At 41.4% G+C, this 17,628-nt stretch overlaps 1 protein-coding gene across 1 annotated transcript in view; it reads right to left on the reverse strand.

Moving 5' to 3' along the window:
- Positions 1-2,825: 2,825 nt before the first annotated feature.
- The window catches only part of LOC115383601 (gamma-aminobutyric acid receptor subunit gamma-3-like), a 75,241-nt gene continuing 60,438 nt past the window's right edge, over positions 2,826-17,628 (reverse strand). Inside the window, exons 9-10 of the mRNA XM_030085734.1 lie at positions 5,786-5,947; positions 2,826-3,130 (exon numbers count right to left, since the gene is read on the reverse strand). Coding sequence (XP_029941594.1) covers positions 2,826-3,130; positions 5,786-5,947 — 467 coding nt within the window. The remainder of the gene's footprint in view (positions 3,131-5,785; positions 5,948-17,628) is intronic.

Here is a 17,628-nt window from a genome sequence, read left to right on the forward strand (position 1 = left end):
AAACTAAAGAAATAATGTGATTAATCATAATTAATTCAATAATGTGATTAATCATGACGTACTGAAAAGATAACGTAATTAATCCTGATTTTCAGAATGACTTAATCCTGGTAAGCTTTATGCTAATGAGGCTGGGGGGGGGGGGGGGGGGGGCGGAGTCATTAGCGGGCGTCGGCCCCCTGCTGGAGCTCATGAATATTCATGAGGAGCCGGCTGAACCTGTCAGGAACCCTATGAACATACAAACATCATACAAACAGCAGGGCAGTGTGTGTGTGTGTGTGTGTGTGTGTGTGTGTGTGTGTGTGAGGATGGGGGAGGGGGAGGAGTCGATTGTTCTACAAAACAAATCACAAAAAAACAGCATCGAGAGTAAAAGTCAACTAAAATGTCACAATGTGTGTTTTGAATTTTTTACGTCTGTGTGTGTGTGTGTGTGTGTGTGTGTGTGTGTGTGTGTGTGTCTGTGCATCAATATTCCATGCCTGATGGAGGCCATGAGGGAAAATCCATCAAGAGTCATCAGCGGAAATCCCGGTTCATCCATTTTTCAAGGCGCGCGCACGCGTGCGTGTGTGTGTGTGTGTGTGTGTGTGTGTGTGTGTGTGTGTGTGTGTGTGTGTGTGTGTGTGTGTGCCTATTGTAAATGTGCTTCAGAGTTTTGATCTCCCATAATTCCCAGCTGGAATCGTTCTAATCCGTCGTTTTCATGGTTTCTACCGTATTCTCTGGACTAGAGGAGCAGCTGGCTTCCGTCCCTGTTTGTCAACAGTCGTCTCTCTGTTGTTTATTTTTTGTTGTTTACTTGTAAACATAAGAAAATGTGGAAACTGAATGAGGCAGCGTGCCTGGATGCTGTTCAGGAAGAGTAATTGATCGTGTGATCGATCGTATCGGTTGCAAGTCTCTATAAAATCTCTTACAGTGAAAAGTCAAGCCTGTCAACACATTTAATGAAAAAAATATAAAAGTGAAATACAAAAATTAAATACTAAATAAAATAATTTATAAAACTAAATACAATGAAAAATGAAATTAAAAATGAATAGAAAAAAATAGATTGAAAATAAATGAAATGAAAAATAAAAAATAAACAAAAAATAAAAAAATAAAAATAAATAAAGGAAAAGTAAAATTAAAAAAATTAATATACAGACAATAATAATAAAAATGTAAAAAAGAAATTTATAATAGCTTCAAATAATATTCTAAAAAATAGGAATGTTGGACAAAAAATGGTGCCAATTATTGAAATTCTGTCGCCAATGGCTGTTTTTAGCTGATCAAGCGACTTTTGTTATTTTTCCATTTGTGTCTATTTTTCCGGGAATAAAGACATCTAAAAATGATCAATTATCCATCGTTAAACTTATTCCTGTCAGAATTTCTCGTTTCTCCTCTAGTCCAGAAAATATGGTCCGGAAAGTCTTTGGAGTTTCAGTTTGATACTCTGGGAAAAAGGGGGGATTGACGGCAGGAGGAGGTTTTCAAACTTCATGCTTCTTCTTCGTTGGTTTAAATTGTCCTCCAGGTAAAGTTTCCCAAAGTATCAAAGTCTAAAAAATTGAAAGTCCATAAAAACACATGAAAAGTTTGTCAAAGAAAATATGGATCTCAGACCAGAACTAACCGGATTACACTGGATTAAAACCAGATTAGGAATAAACCAGATTAGACCAGATCAGGAATAGACCGGATTAGACTGGTTTGAACTGGATTACACTGGATGAGACTGGATTCAACTGGATCAAACCAGAGTAGACCAGATTAAACCAGATAAGACTGGATTAAACTGGGTAAAACCGGATCAGATTGGATTAGACCGGATTAAGAATAGACAGGATTAGACTGGTTGGAACTGAATTAGACTGGATGAGACTGGATTCAACCAGATCAGACTGGAATAGACCAGATCAGACCAGATAAAACCAGATTAGACTGGATTAAACTGGATTAGACCAGATTAGCTTCTCGTCAACCAGGGTGGAACTTTTTTCCAAATGTGTTTTGTTACTTGGCGCCTGTTCCAGAAATCCAGAATAAACCGGTTAAAATTCTTGGCATGAAGCGTGAACTTTGTCGGAAAAAACCTCCCCGATTCAAGGAACCAGATTTTTTAAAAACCAAGTAAATAAATAGATACATAAATAAATAAATAGATATATAGATAACTAACTAACTAACTAACTAACTAAATAAATAAATAAATAAATAAATAAATAAATAAATAAATTAATTAATTAATTAATTAATTAATAAAAATTAAAAATAAAACAAAGGAACCAGATTTTCTGAAATAAAATAAATTATTTTTAAAAATAAAAAGAAAAAATAAATACATTAAAATTAAAAAAAAGGTAACAGATTTTTCAAAATAAAATAAATTAAATTTTTAATAATGGAACCATATTTTTTTAAAACTAAAATTGGAAACAAAAAACAAAAATAGATTTCTAAAAATTAAACTAAATAAAACAATATAAAAACAGCCAGATTTTTACAAGACAAACCACAAGCCCCGCCCCTTTCTCCCAAGCCCTGCCCCCATCCCATATTTAACAATTGAAACAACCGAAGAACAACTAATCCTCAGAAGAAGAAGAAACATGAACACTTTTTGAAAAAGGGAGTGTTTTCTATGGTACAGCTAAAGCTAACGTGCTACCAGGTGAAAAGTCTGGGACGAGGTAAGAAGAAGAAGAAGAAGAAGAAGAAGAAGAAGAAGAAGAAGAAGAAGAAGAAACGGAGGGAAACCGTTCTGAAAGAAGGCACTGACGGCCTGGCCCCGCCCCCTCCTCCTCCTCCTCCGCGGAGTGGGCGGGGCCTCAGAGGTAGAGGTAGCCCACCCAGTACACGATGTTGAAGAGCAGGAAGGAGGTGGGGAAGAAGACGCGGGCGTAGGCGTCCAACTCGCCGAAGTCCAGGTGGACGCGGCCGCGCCGCCAGCCGCCACCACGGCACTCCCGGTGGCAGCAGAAGAACGACGCGCAGTCCTTCCCGTCCAGGCAGGCCGCCAAGGCCCCGCCCCCCGGCCAGGAGGGGGCGGGGTCCGGGTCGGAGGGGTGGAGCCAGAGCGAGGAGGAGGAGGAGGCGGCGGTGGTGGTGGTGGTGGTGGTGGTGGGGGCGTGGCGGAGGAGGAGGGGGGTGGGGCCGAAGGAGGAGTAGGCCTGGAGGGGAGGAAACGGGTTTTCACATTAGGAGTTGAGGTGACTTTCATTTTGTGGAAAAAATAAATAAATGAATAAATGGATCAAAAAGTTTAAGAATGTGAAAATGTTTAAGAGTAAAAAAATTATTAAAAAAAAATTGAAAGTAAAAAAACAAAAAACAAAAAGTTTAAGCGTACAAAAACAAAAAAGTTTAACAGTAAAAAAACAAAACAAAAAAAGTTTAAGGGTTAAAAAAAGTCTAAAAGTAAAAGAACAAAACAAAACAAAAACAAAAAGTTTAAGAGTAAAAAACAAAAAAAGCCCAAAAAGTTGAAGTGTAAAAAACAACAAAGAAATGTAAGAGTAAAAAAATGAGTAAATAAAACAAAAACAACAAAAAGTTTAACAGTAAAAACATAAAGAAAAAATTTTAACAGTAAAAAAAGTTTAAGAGTAAAAAAAAGACACAACTATAAATATTTTCTCAATTAAAATGAAAAAAAAAATAAAAACAGTTAAAGAAATAAATTATCGATTACTATTACTATTCTAACATATTAAAAGTTATCCAGTTTTGCTATTTTTTGGCCCAAACAAAAAAAAAATACAATATAGAAATACTACAATTGAAAACAATGCAGATATGGAAAGAAAAATTAAAATAAATGACAGTAAATAATGCAAAATGGAGATTAAAGAGGAACACAGTGACTCAAAATAACCAAAAAAGGAGACAAAACAATAAGAAAACAATACAGAATGAATCAAAGCAAACAAAAATGAGACTAAACAACAATAAACAAAGGAAAGAAATGATTATGAGATGACATAGTGAAAAATGTTGTCTGTATAACCAAAAATTGCTGCAAAGAAGATTGTAAAAGCAAGAAAAAAAATCACAAAACAATCATAAAAGGAGACAAAATAACTCAGAATGGTGATAAAGGAGATTAAATCAGCTACAACCATTAAAGAAAGAGATTGATGGTGATTAAAATGAATAAAAATGAGAATAAAACTACAAAAAAAGAGGCAAACTAAGAAAGAGAATCTAAACACTGTCAGCTGGAAGCAGAAAACATTGAAACAGAATTTTTTAAGGTATTAAAGCAAAAGCTGAATAAAGAGTATGCAAAAAAAAAAACAAAAAAAAAAACAAACAAAAAAGCCCCCTTAAAAAAATAAAAAATAAAAATAACAGAAATACAACAAATAAACCAAAGCAATCCCAACTCCAATAAATAAATAAATAAATAAATAAATAAATAAATAAATAAATAAAGCACAGACAAGAAAAACACATAAAGAAAAAAAAAGGCCCACAATAACAGGATTTTGTAAACATTGTTGATGTTTTCCTCCTGAAGTCAGTAAACATGCGATGGAGGCTGTATTGAGGGCGTCCTGAATGACGGGATGTACCTGAATGCATCGCCCCGCTGGAGCCCTGGTCGCCGTGGAAACCAGCTTCTCCTCATTCACTTCTATTCAGTGTGATTTTGAAACCCGGGAGCTTTAAGTCCACGGGAATCAAACCGACAACACCTACTGACTCTCATGTGTTTATTGTCTCTTTGTAAACTGTTTGTGTTTGATGTGTTTTTGTAAACCCTGAGTTGTTTTATTATGTTTTTGTCTCGTTATTCTTCATTTTCTCCATTTTCTACTTCATTTCTCGCTTCTTTTTGTTTATTTTGTGTCTTTTCTCAGTTTTAGGGGTATTTTGTCAACAATTTGTGATTCTTTTGCCCATTTTTCCTGTTGTTTAGTGTTAATTTATTATTAATAAAGAATTATTATTTATTATTTTTAAAACATTTTTTATGTTTGCATCTTTGAAAGACCGACGTTCACTTTTCCTACAGAAATTTCAGGAACAAACGCATTGTTTTACGGGAAATCTAACGGTACCTGAACGCATCACTGCGACTGTAGCTAGCATATGTTAGCATCTGTTAGCATACCAGCATCTTTTAACAAGGGAGAATCTGTTAGCACGCTAGCATCCATTAGCACCAATAGCATCCGTCAGCATCTTCGAGCATGTTAGCATCTATTAGTATGCTAGCATATTTTAGCATGGTAGCATCTGTTAGCAGACAAGCATCCAACAGCATACTAACACAGTAGCATATTTTAGCATGCTGGTATCCGTCAGCATATTAGCATCTTTTAGCACACTAGCATCCGTCAGAATATTAGCATCTTTTAGTGCACTAGCATTTGACATCATCTATTAGCACCTGTTAGCACACGAGTGTCCATTAGCATACATTATTACTCTGGCACAGCAGCATCTTTTAGCACGCTAGCATTCGTCAGTGCGCTAGCATCTATCAGCGACTCTTTGCATTCCAGCCTATTTTAGCACGGTAGCATATTTTAGCACACTAGCATATTTTACGACTGTAGCATCTTTTAAGCATGCTAGCATTGTCGCATCTTTATAGCACGCCTTACATTCTAGCATGATTTACTGCACTAGCATATGCCAGCATCTATTAGCACACTAGCGTCCGTTAGCATCCTGGCATGTTTTGGCCCAGCAGCATCTGTTAGCATGCTAGCCCCCGTTAGCTAGCACCCGGTACTGACCATGCGGTGGCGGGCGGGCGGCGGGCGGCGGCTGCTGCAGGAGTAGGAGTAGTAGTTGAGCATGGCGTACTCCATCATGGCGGCAAAGACAAACAGGAAGCAGACGGTGACGAACAGGTCCATGGCCGTGACGTACGACACCCGGGGCAGCGAGGTCCGGGCCACCGTGCTCAGGGTGGTCATGGTCAGCACCGTGGTGATGCCTGGAGGGGAGAGGGGTGATGTCACCGGTGATGTCACTGATGATGTAATGAGGTGAAAAAAAAACTGAGCCGGTTCAGCAGCTCCAGGCAACAGGAATCAATCCAAATAAGATCAATTTAAGTGGTATTAATACTGGTATTGGTAGACAGTGTTGATAATAGGTAAAAGCCATTATGGGTCTCAGTGCTAGGTACCTGTCAGTATGGGTATCGGTACTAGGTATCGGTCAGTATGGATATTAGTACTTTGTAATGCTACTAGGTATATGTCAGTATGGGTATCAGTACCAGTGTTGTTTTTGGCAGCCTGCTTTGATTTAGTTTTAGTCTTAGTCTTTTGGACGAAATGCTCATTAGTTTTAGTCTAGTTTTAGTCATTTCAACACTTCTTAGTTTTAGTCTAGTTTTAGTCGACGAAAACCAAACGGGTTTCAGTCAAGTTTTAGTCATTAAAAAAAGGCTGAAACAATAGTACATGAGAAAAAAGACAGACAAAGGAAATTCTAAACCAAACAAACATAATAAAATATACTTAAATGGCACAAAACCATCATAACACATTGATTCCTTGTGAATTAAATAATAACTGGACTAGTTTGATACTTTACAACCTCAATGCAGTGCTTATATGAGCACTGCAGACAGAATGAGAGGACTAATAGGAGTTTTGCTGATACTTTCAGGCTATTTTTATAATGTCCATACTGATATAAAGGCTGAGATCTTTTATTAAAACTGGTCTGTTATGTTTCTATGTTACTGATTTGAACTGGTCAGAGTAACTGCCTGTTATTACTTTTGGAGGAGAGATAACACCAATATTAAGATGGTTATGAGGAAAATACTACCATTAAAACAACTGAAATAAACTAAATTAATTCCTTGGGTAAACTTGATGGTATGAAACACTTCAAAACTGAAATGACAAATATAACTTGAGTTTAATAAACTTTGTAAGTATTCCTTACCTGAATTTTCTTTATACTAATTTTAAACAAGAGTGAAAATACATTTCTTCAAAATAAGACAACACCTGGATTATTTTTAAAAAAAGAAAAGAGCAAGAAAAAGTAAAGATTTATTAGGTATTTGGGGAAAACTCTTCACTAATTAGTGGTGGGCTCCTATTGCAGTTTCACAGTAAGAACAAACAGTCAACAGTTGGATTAGATCCTCCGTCTCCCACTACGAGGCGTTCTGTTTTATTTTCTGCTGGATTCTGATTAAAGTACATCCATAAATCGCTGCATCTTTTCCTCCCGCCGAGCCCCGGCGAAAGTTGCTGCCACGCTCTCTAGTGCGCCGGCGCATGCAGTGCAGGCATGCAGGAAGCAGCTCGAGAATTGCTGATATTTTCAGAGTAAAGCAGCCGATCTGCGTGAACTGGCTGGAGGAATCGCATTTGTTTTCATTTATTCTGAAAGTCAAAATACCGACATTTTCATCTCATCTCGTCTCGTTAACGAAAACAACAGATACGTCTCGTCACATTTCCGTCTTTTAAAGGGATATTTTTAGCTCGTCACGTCTCGTTTTAGTCACGGAAAAAAGGGGCGTTGACGAAATATTTTCGTCGTCCTCATCGTTAACGAAAACAACACTGATCAGTACTTGGTATCAGTAATAGGTATTAGCATGGGTATCAGTACTAGGTAACGGTCAGTATGGGTATCGGCACTAGATATCAGTCAGTATGGGTATCGGTACTACGTATCAGTCAGTATGGGTATTGGTACTAAGTATTGGTACTAGGTATCAGTATGGGTATCGGCACTACATATCAGTCAGTATGGGTATCAGTACTAGGCATCAGTCAGTATGGGTATCAGTACTAGGTATCAGTCAGTATGGGTATTGGTACTAGGTAGCGGCACTAGGTATTGGTGCTAAGTATCAGTCAGTATGGGAATCGGTACTAGGTATCAGTACTAGGTATTGGTACTAGGCATCGGTCAGTATGGGTATGTGTACTTGATATCAGTCAGTATGGATATCGGTGCTAGGTATCGGTACTAGATATTGGTCAGTATGGGTATCAGTATTTGGTATTGGTACTAGGTATTGGTCAGTTTGGGTATCGGTACTTAGTATCAGTACAAGGTATTAGTCAGTATGGGTATCGGTACTAGGTACTGGTCAGTATGGGTACTAGTACTTTGTATTGGTACTAGGTATTGGTCAGTATGGGTATCAGTACTTGGTATCACTACTAGGTGTTAGCATTGGTATCGGTACTAGGTATCGGTCAGTATGGGTATCGGCACTAGGTATCTGTCAGTATGGATATCGGTACTAGGTATCAGTCAGTATGAGTATCGGTACTAGGTATCAGTCAGTATAAGTATCGGTACCTGGTATCAGTCAGTATGGGTATTGGTACTTGGTATCGGTCAGTATGGGTATTGGTACTAGGTATTGGTCAGTGTGGGTATCGGTACTAGGCATCGGTACTAGGTATTGGCCAGTATGGGTATCGGTACTTGTATCAGTCAGTATGGGTTTCGGTACTAGGTATCGGTACAAGGTATTGGTGAGTTTGGATATCGGTACTAGGCATCGGTCAGTATGGGTATCGGTACTAGGTATCGGTACTTGGTATCAGTCAATATGTGTATTGGTACTAGGTATTGGTACAAGGTATTGGTGAGTTTGGGTATCAGTACTAGGCATCGGTCCGTATGGGTATCGGTGCAGGCATTGGTACTCAAGATCAGCGAGTACCTTAAAGTTAGTACTGGTATTGTGCTAGGTACCAGCCAGCAGCTGAAGGTTCGTACTTGTCTTTTGAAAACGTGCTCTCAGTTCCCGGCTCCCTTCATGCCGGCGGTCGTCACCTTAACCCCCATCAGTCCGGCTGTCTCCTGACGCCGCCGTACGGCGGAACCCAGGTTCTAACACTTCCTCCAGTCCGGCCTCCTCCCTGAACCGGTAAACCGTTCCTTCCTCCGTGATTAGCGTTGATGGCGTCGAGGAAAGGACTTCCCAGCAGAACATGGTGTTCAGGGAGAGACGAACCCGGTGACAGCGAGGCCCGGTGGGGGCACCGATAATTCACACACGCACACACACACACACACATACACACTTCCCCTCCTTCCTCTTTCATTGCTCTTGTTTCCTCCGCCGGTTGCCATGGCGACGGGCTGCTGCCGTTTATTTCCAGCTGCCTCCTCTGGTCTGCGGCTCGTCTAGACGTCCTCCTCCTCCTCCTTCTTCCCCGTTGCCGGTTGGATTCCGGAGACGAAATGATGTAATCAGAAGGGACGTGGAGCGAGAGATCGTCTTCTGTAAACGATCGGTGTTTACTGTAAACATGTCCGAACGCATCCCAGAATCCCGTCTGCTTCCCGTCACTATATACCAGTAATGCTCTGCGCTGGATTCGTTCTGACAGCAGAACTCGGGAAGGTTTGCTTCCAGATGAAGGGAGGCGTACGGGGGAGCCCACGGTGGTCGCAGCGACGGGCGTGTTTGCTTATGCTAATGGAGACAATGTTTTGTAATGAATATGCAATGATTGAGGTCACAACGCGGTGGCGAACTCCGTCTGATTGGATTAACGGGAGGGTCAACAGAGCAGGAGGCCCCAGACGGAAAGATCCAGAGACGAGTCTCCGTGGAAACGCCGGGCGACTCTGCCCGATTCCAGACGGAGGTTCTAGAAAGTCTGGTTCTGCAAAGTCTCCTCTGAATCTTGTTCTAGAAAATCTCAGTCTGGTTCTAGAAAATCTGAGGCTGGGTCTAGAAAATGTCTGGTTCTAGAAAGTCTCCTCTGAGCCTGGTTCTAAGAAGTCTGGTTCTAAAAAGTCTCCTCTGAGTCTAGTCCTATAAAGTGTGAGTCTTGTTCTACAAAGTCTCCTCTTAGTCTGGTTCTATAAAGTCTGGGACAAGAAAGTCTGGTTCGACAAAGTCTCACCTGAGTCTGAATCTAGAACGTCTGAATGTGCTTCGAGAAAGCCTGGTTCTAGAAAGTCTGGTTCTACAAAGTCTCGCCTGAGTCTGGTTCTACAAAGTCTGAGGCTGGTTCTAGAAAGTCTGAATCTGGTTCGAGAAAGTCTGGGTCTAGAAAGTCTCCTCTGAGTCTGGCTCTACAAAGTCTGAGGCTGGGTCTAGAAAATCTGGTTCTGGAAAATCTGGTTCTGGAAAGTCTGGTTCCAGAAAGCCTGGCTCTAGAAAGCCTCCTCTGAGCCTGGTTCTAGGAAGTCTGGTTCTACAACGTCTGAGGCTGGGTCTAGAAAGTCTGGTTCTGTAAAGCCTCCTCTGAGTGTGAGCTCCTGTCTTCACGGCTAGTGTTCCTTCCTTCTCTTGGATTTCTGGGGTCCTGAAATCAGCTGTTTCTGAAAGCAGTCTCCTAGATTAGACGATTGTTACATGACTCTATCAGAGACGTCAGCCTCGTTAGTGGAGTCAGTCCGTCACTTCCTGACCTCTGACAATCTTATTATTGGTTATGAGTTTTCATCTGGTGCGTTAATTTGCGCGTCGTCCCCAGAGAAGAGCTTCAAAATACTGCTACGTGTCCTTTGACTGCTGTGTGTGTGTGTGTGTGTGTGTGTGTGTGTGTGTGTGTGTGTGTGTGTGTGTGTGTGTGTGTGTGTTTTCCGTTGCTAAAACCTCTGAGGAAGCAGTCAATACGGTGTTACAAATCACCTGGTCTCCTTGTTAGTTGGTGACCGACTTCCTGTAGCATCTGGTTTTTATCTAACACAGGAAGTGAAATAAACCAAGCCACCAGTTAACACGGAGACCAGTTAATCCAAAACACCGGCTCCACCCTGGTTCACCACTTCTCCTCCACCAGAGAGCCGCTGCGTTCAGGCGACTGCAGCAAGATGTGGGAAACTGACACTCGGTAACGTGACAGTTCGGAAAAAAACGCTAAAAATCTCCACACTGTCAGCCGGTTTAGACACTGGTGCTCTCAGTGATTGATCCTCCTCTCGGTGACTTCTTCCCATAACGGGGGAACCGGTGACAGTGATAAAGAGTCCCGGTGTTTCCATCAGGAGGGGGGTGAATGGACTTGTTGAAAATCACTGACACTCAATGAGAACAGCTGTAGATCTATAGAATCCAGAGCCATAAATCCATCCACTGGTTCTGGTTCCATCAGTCTTGCCAGGTCCGTCTGTACTTCCTGTTTGGATCCGTCTCCACTTTCTGTTTGGATCCGACTCCACTTCCTGTTTGGAGTGGACTCCACTTCCTGATTGGATCTGTTTCCACTTCCTGATTGACTCCGTCTCCACTTCCTGTTTGGATCCATCTCCGCTTCCTGTTTGGGTTAGTCTCTGCTTCCTGATGCAATCCGTCTCCACTTCCTGTTTAGATCTGTCTTCACTTCCTGTTTGGATCCATCTCCACTTCCTGTTAGGATCCGTCACAACACCTGTTTGGATCTGTCTCCAATTCCTGTTTGGATCTGTCTCTGCTTCCTGATTTGTTCCGTCTCACTTCCTGATTGTCTCTGTCTCCGCTTCCTGTTTGGATCCGTCTCCACTTCCTGACTGAATCCGTCTCTACTTTCTGTTTGAGTCCGTCTCTACTTCCTTTTTGGTTCTAGAAAGCCTGGTTCTAGAAGGTCTGGCTCAGATGAACAAGTAGGTCAGTGAACGTCACACTGTCTCCTGGTCCTCTCAGGCTGTGTCTTGTTTCAGTGAAAATGGAAAAACTGAGGGTTGGGGGGTAATTGGAAAAAAAAAAAAAAAAAAAAAAAAACCCTCCACATTGTCAGTCAGTTTAGACGCTGATACTCGGTGATTGATCCTCCTCTCGGTGGCTTCATCCCCCGACGGAGGAACCGTTGACAGTGATGAAGAGTCCCGGAGTTTCCATCAGGAGGAGGAGGGGGAGGGGTAATGTAAGGAAATCTGCGGGACTTGTTGAAAATCACTGATATTGAGTGAGGACGGCTGTAGTGAGTGATACTGAGTGAGGACCCTGTTTGGATCCGTCCCCACTTCCTGACTGGATCTGTCTCCGTTTCCTGTTTGGATCCATCTCCACTTCCTGTTTGGATCCTTCTCCGCTTCCTGATTGGATCTGTATCCACTTCCTGATTGGATCTGTCTCCACTTTCTGTTTGGATCCGTCTCCACTTTAGAAATGAGTCACTCATTGAGACACTTTTGTGCATTAATTTTGTGCTTATTACAAGTTCATAAATGATGACATTAATCACGATTAATTGTGGTCTGAATCGCAATTAATGAGTTTGTTAGGGATATACTTTAATTAGCACTACTACTATGGGACAATTGTATCAACTGCACATCAGGCCGTTGTGACACTTGTTCCTGAGACAAGTACACTTAGTCTATAAGATATTCTGTTAAAGTGTAAACATACCCACATGTTCCGGAGATATCAACACACACACACACACACTAGTGTTCCAAACGTACTCAATAAGGATGTCAGCGCTTGGTTGGCAGCTGACATCAACACCAATTGTCCAATTGCGAACAAAGTCCAACCTATCTGTCGGGGCAGGCCCAGCCCAGAAGAACATGGAATAAAAACTCTGTCTCATCAACGATCAGGATCCTTTCGGGGAGAAATACTTCGTATCTTTCCCTGTAAGGTCCAGCGCTGAGCATTACATCTGGCTATACTTAAATAAATGGTAATAATTTGAAGCCAGTCGTTTTGGCGTTTTTCATACCAAGCATAGAATCAAAGAACCGGGTGGAGTCGGCCGGACAGAAGTCCTGGGCTCCAACAAGTTCCATGTCCTCCCTTCATTTCCCCTGTTATTCTCACTCTGGCCACGAGAGGGACATTTGAATAATTTCTGGCTTTATGCATGAGAATCTTTGATCTCTGATGGAAAAACCTGAAAGTATCGTCTTTCAGGATGATCCAACACGACCAGTGGGACAGGACATGATGTTCCTTTTTCCTGAATAATGTTGTGCTGAAAGTTACTGGCTCCAACCGGTGGGTGCTTTCTGTTCTTGGTTCTGTTCTGTATCTCTGTCGGGATCCATCTGTGCTCTGATGGGAATCAACCTAGAGCCCCGCCGCCGCCGGGAGAGGCGTCTGCTGACGGACAGCTCTTTGGAAAACGCCGCCCGGGAACACGTCAGCCTTCCTTCCAGTCCTCTTTCTCCTTCCGTCCCTGCTCCTTCTTATCTCCCTGCTTCCTTTCAGCTCTCGGGACGGATTGAAGACGTTTCCGCCGAAGGAGACAGAAAAGTCTGGACGGCGATTTATCTGAGACTGGCGGTTTATCTGAACCGCCAGTCTCTGGTCCGTCGACGCATCATGGACTCAGCTGGTTAAAAGCTAAACTTAAGGTACTTTAGCTCGACTGCGACAGGAAAGAAATTAAAAACCAGATGAAGTACAACCGGCTGATTAAATAAGTCTGATACTCTGGAGAAATCACCCTGGATGATTGCTGAAGGAGGAACTTTATTGTTGAAGCTGAGGACCAGACATCGTTGGAAATCCAATATGAGTCTTTATTACTGTCCAGACGTTCCAGGTGACCTTCTGTGATATTGGCCGACCGGTGGAGGGCGGGAGGGGCCGAGCGAGAGGGATTAGAGCGCCGGCTGCCTCCGCACCGGGGTGGAGGTCGGGGAAGGGGTCGGAGGGGTGGGGTGTGGTGCTTTTGAGTTGCTTAGATTGACTATGGTCAAAGATCAAGGATCTGGTGGATGGCTCGCCAATTCATGCTAATGAGAGATGAATGGATCACCAGGATGGGTATTGGTACTAGGTATCGGTCAGTAGCTTAAAGTTAGTACAGTTATCAGTACTACGTATCGGCCTGTATGGGTCTCGGTACTAGGTATCAGTCAGTAGCTACAGGTTAGTACAGTTTTCAGAACTAGAGTATCAGTATCAGTACGGGTATCGGTACTAGGTATCAGTCAGTAGCTAAAGGTTAGTACAGTTATTACTAGGTATCGGCCAGTATGGGTATCCTTACTCGGTATCAGTCAGTAAAGGTATCGGTACTAGGTATCATTCAGTATGGGTATTGGCACTAGGTATCGGTACTAGGTATCAGTCAGTATGGGTATCGGTACTAGGCATCGGTCAGTAAAGGTATCGGCACTAGGTATCATTCAGTATGGGTATTGGCACTAGGTATCGGTACTAGGTATCAGTCAGTATGGGTATCGGTACTAGGCATCGGTCAGTAAAGGTATCGGTATTAGGTATCGCTCAGTATGGGTATCGGCACTAGGTATCGGTACTAGGTATCAGTCAGTTTGAGTATCAGTAGTAGGTATCAGTCAGTATGGGTATCAGTAGTAGGTATCAGTCAGTATGGGTATCAGTAGTAGGTATCAGTCAGTATGGGTGTTGGTACTAGGTATCAGTCAGTATGGGTATCAGTACTAGGCATCGGTCAGTATGGGTATCGGTATTAGGTATCAGTCTGTAGAGGCATTAGCACTATGTATCGGTTAGTAGCTAAAGATTAGTACAGCTGAGTATTAGTGCAGTATGAGCGATCCATGGCTCGCCAATTCATCCTAATGAGCTATGGATGGCTCGCGAATTCACCTCATGCGCGTCGTACAAACCTCAAACATCTGGATAGACCATCCTGACTGATCTAAACCTTCCTCCAAAGCTGGATTTTACAATTTCACATGCAATTTTAAAGGACAATTAACATTTTGCATGACAAAAGGCTCGGTCGCTACAGGCCAAATTTTTACTTTTTGTTCATTTCAGCCTCAATTTTCAGTTTTCAGTTTGGTGGATCAACATCTGGTCTGTTCTACCAAACGTCTGAGGCTTCACTGTAAAACAAAATGTGGCCCAAATACAAGATATCAAAAGTAAAGTAAATAAAATGAGTGTTAAAACTACAAAATTTTACTGAGAGATCTGGATATAAGAATTTTAAATCAAGAAATAAGTCTCTCTGTCTTAAATTGATCTGAAATCAAGTGAGACAAGACTTTTTGACTGAAAACAAAATGAATGAACTTGGTAAGATTTAGAGTTTTTGCAGTTTTTGCAGTGTATATTCAACCGGTGTGGCTGCTTGGATTCAATTTGGGCATCTTCTACTGGAGAACCAGCAAAAAAATCAAAAAATGAGAAAGTTTTTTTTAATCACTTGATTTATGTTAAAATGTCCAATTTTACTTTATTTAAAGGTGCCTTAAGGAGTTTGCACGTTTTATGCAAAACAGCGCCCCCTGCAGGCCTTGGGCGTAATGCAGCTTAGTGAAAAACTCGTCCCTGTGGCTCGCATGCACGGAAGAGGAGAACTCCGTCTTCACTCGTTTAGTAGTGCTCAAGTAAGATTTAGGTTTCTTTTACTTGGTGGAGTCTGTGCTGGAGTTGTGGCAGTGCTAGAAGCCGGTCTTTTCTTACTTTCTGGAAGATCCTGCACAGTTGTTGCTCACTAAGCATCTGGCGGAGTAATGGTGGACAAAATGAAACCTATCCAGCCACAGCGTGCATTACGTCATTCCTTTCAAATTCTCCCCCAAAAAATTCTGGTGCCGGACCGGCACTGCAACTTTCAAGTGACAATTTAGCGCTGTTAGAGGTACTTGTAATGAGTATGTCAGGGCACATTGTACACATCATTAAAAATGTGTAACATATTTAGGGTGGAAAATAAGTATTTTTAATAGGGATGTGCGAGTACCGATACCAGGTATCGGTATCGGGCCGATACTGGCCTTATTTCAAGGTATCGGGTACTCGTGAAGGCTACCGATGCCAGCCGCCGATACTCACAGCAAGAAAACCCCACGCGTAGTAAGCCCTCCTCACCAGCAGTTGGCGGTAGTGCAACCAAATGGGATGCAAGCTGCCGACAAACATGAAAGAGGAAGAAGCTCCTCTCTGGGAGTCGCTGACAGGGCTGCATGCAGCGGGCTGACTTCTCCATGAGTCTCATCCAGAGCAGAGACAACAGGATGAATCCAGAACGGCTGCTCGTCTCACCAAAACTCCGCCGGTGTGAAAATTCTTTTATACAAATGAAAACGAGCCGAGCTTTGCAGAATGCTAACTCTGCAATGCTAAAATTGCTAAAGGAGGTGCGCGATGTTGTTCATTTACCACTAGTAATTTGTTTAAACACCTCAGGGCGAAGCTTGTGGACGAGAGTCTGACGCTGTTGTGCTGGAAAAAAGAAAACTCCGGCAGCAACTCGACGGCAAACTCTGCAGAAGACCGAGAAACTGAAGAGCAGCGATCCGAGAGCAGCACAAATAACACGAGCAACTCTTTAAACTCAGGGGTTTTTCTATCTTTGACTTTAGTTCATAAAAAAATCATTAAAATTAGTACATTTAAAAACCTTAGTTTATGTAAAGTGTAAAACTCAGAGAAATTGTTTTATCTTGCACTTAATTTCATTTAAATAAGTGCAAACTCAGAGTTGCTTGTTTTATTTTTCAGACTATTATTTTGGACTTAAACGTAGTGGCTGGGCTGCCTTTTTATTGGAAATAAAATTCATTTTCAAAAATAATCTCATTGCATTATTTTACATTTTATGTATATAAAGTATCGGTATGCAAGTATCGGTATCGGTGAGTACTGAAGATGAAGTACTCGTACTTGGTATCGATCTGAAAAAAAGTGGTATCGCACATCCCTAATTTTTAAGGTTGTAAAACTCCTTAATGCACCTTTAAGATAAATTCACTTACTTTACTTACATTTTCACTCAAAACAAGCTCTGATCTTGATAAAAATGTGACTTTTTGAAGTGTATGGATGGTTTCTTCTCATCACTAATCAGTTTCTGAAAAACCAACAATTACGTCGTTGAAATCATCTTGCTGAGAAAGCCGTTACCCATAATGCTGTGCTGTGAGCTGCTACATCATCTCATTAAAGAGTGCAGTCTTTCTTTTCCAACAACTCATAGCAAACAAAAATGAAGACTTACACTGTAAAAACTGTAAATCTTCCCAAGTCGAATTATCTTCATTCATCTTCAGTAAAATATACTCGTTTCACCCCTCATTTTTAACAGTCATTTTCTTTACAGTTGATATCTTGTATTTGGGCCACTTTTTTTTTTTTTTTTACAGTGTATGTTGTTTTTCTTGTATTCAATCAACAATCATTGAACATTTTCTTCCATTTCTTCACCAAAACCTTGATTTTGACACTTATTTTCTTCGAAATGTCTCATTTTTTAAGCCATAAATCCACTTTTTATCCTCCGAAAAGAAAAGATTCACTCTTCACACTGAACCAAATCTGCCAAAATTCAAACTGTCCACCAAGATTTATTCTTTCAAAAGACCTTCAGTGGAATGGAAATGAAAGGTTGTGTGAATGTTTGGTGGAGAGTTTGTACAGCGAGAGCCGGGTCGGGACGCTTTTTAAAAAAGTGAAAGATGGTAAAATGAGAAATGGGAAAAAAAAATAAATAATGAATGGGTGAAAACGGTCATGAAGTCCTTTAAAAACTCACCTCCGACAGGATTCAAAACGTCCACCATCATCCAGAGGAAAGAAAATGAACTAATGGCGGCGGCGGCATGCAAAGCAAAGCATAGCGAGGAGTGGAGGCATGCAGAGAAAAACAAAACAAAATGTCAACAAAAACAGAAAGGAAACAAGGAAACAAGAACGGGTTCACGGTAGCGATGGACCGGTGGAAGTATCTGCCTTTTTTTTTGGAGTATCCCTATTGGACGTTTTTTTTTAAAAATCTGATCAGAGATCCTTAGAAA

The sequence above is a fragment of the Salarias fasciatus genome (assembly GCF_902148845.1).
Source record: "Salarias fasciatus chromosome 23 unlocalized genomic scaffold, fSalaFa1.1 super_scaffold_20, whole genome shotgun sequence".
Taxonomy (NCBI): domain Eukaryota; kingdom Metazoa; phylum Chordata; class Actinopteri; order Blenniiformes; family Blenniidae; genus Salarias; species Salarias fasciatus.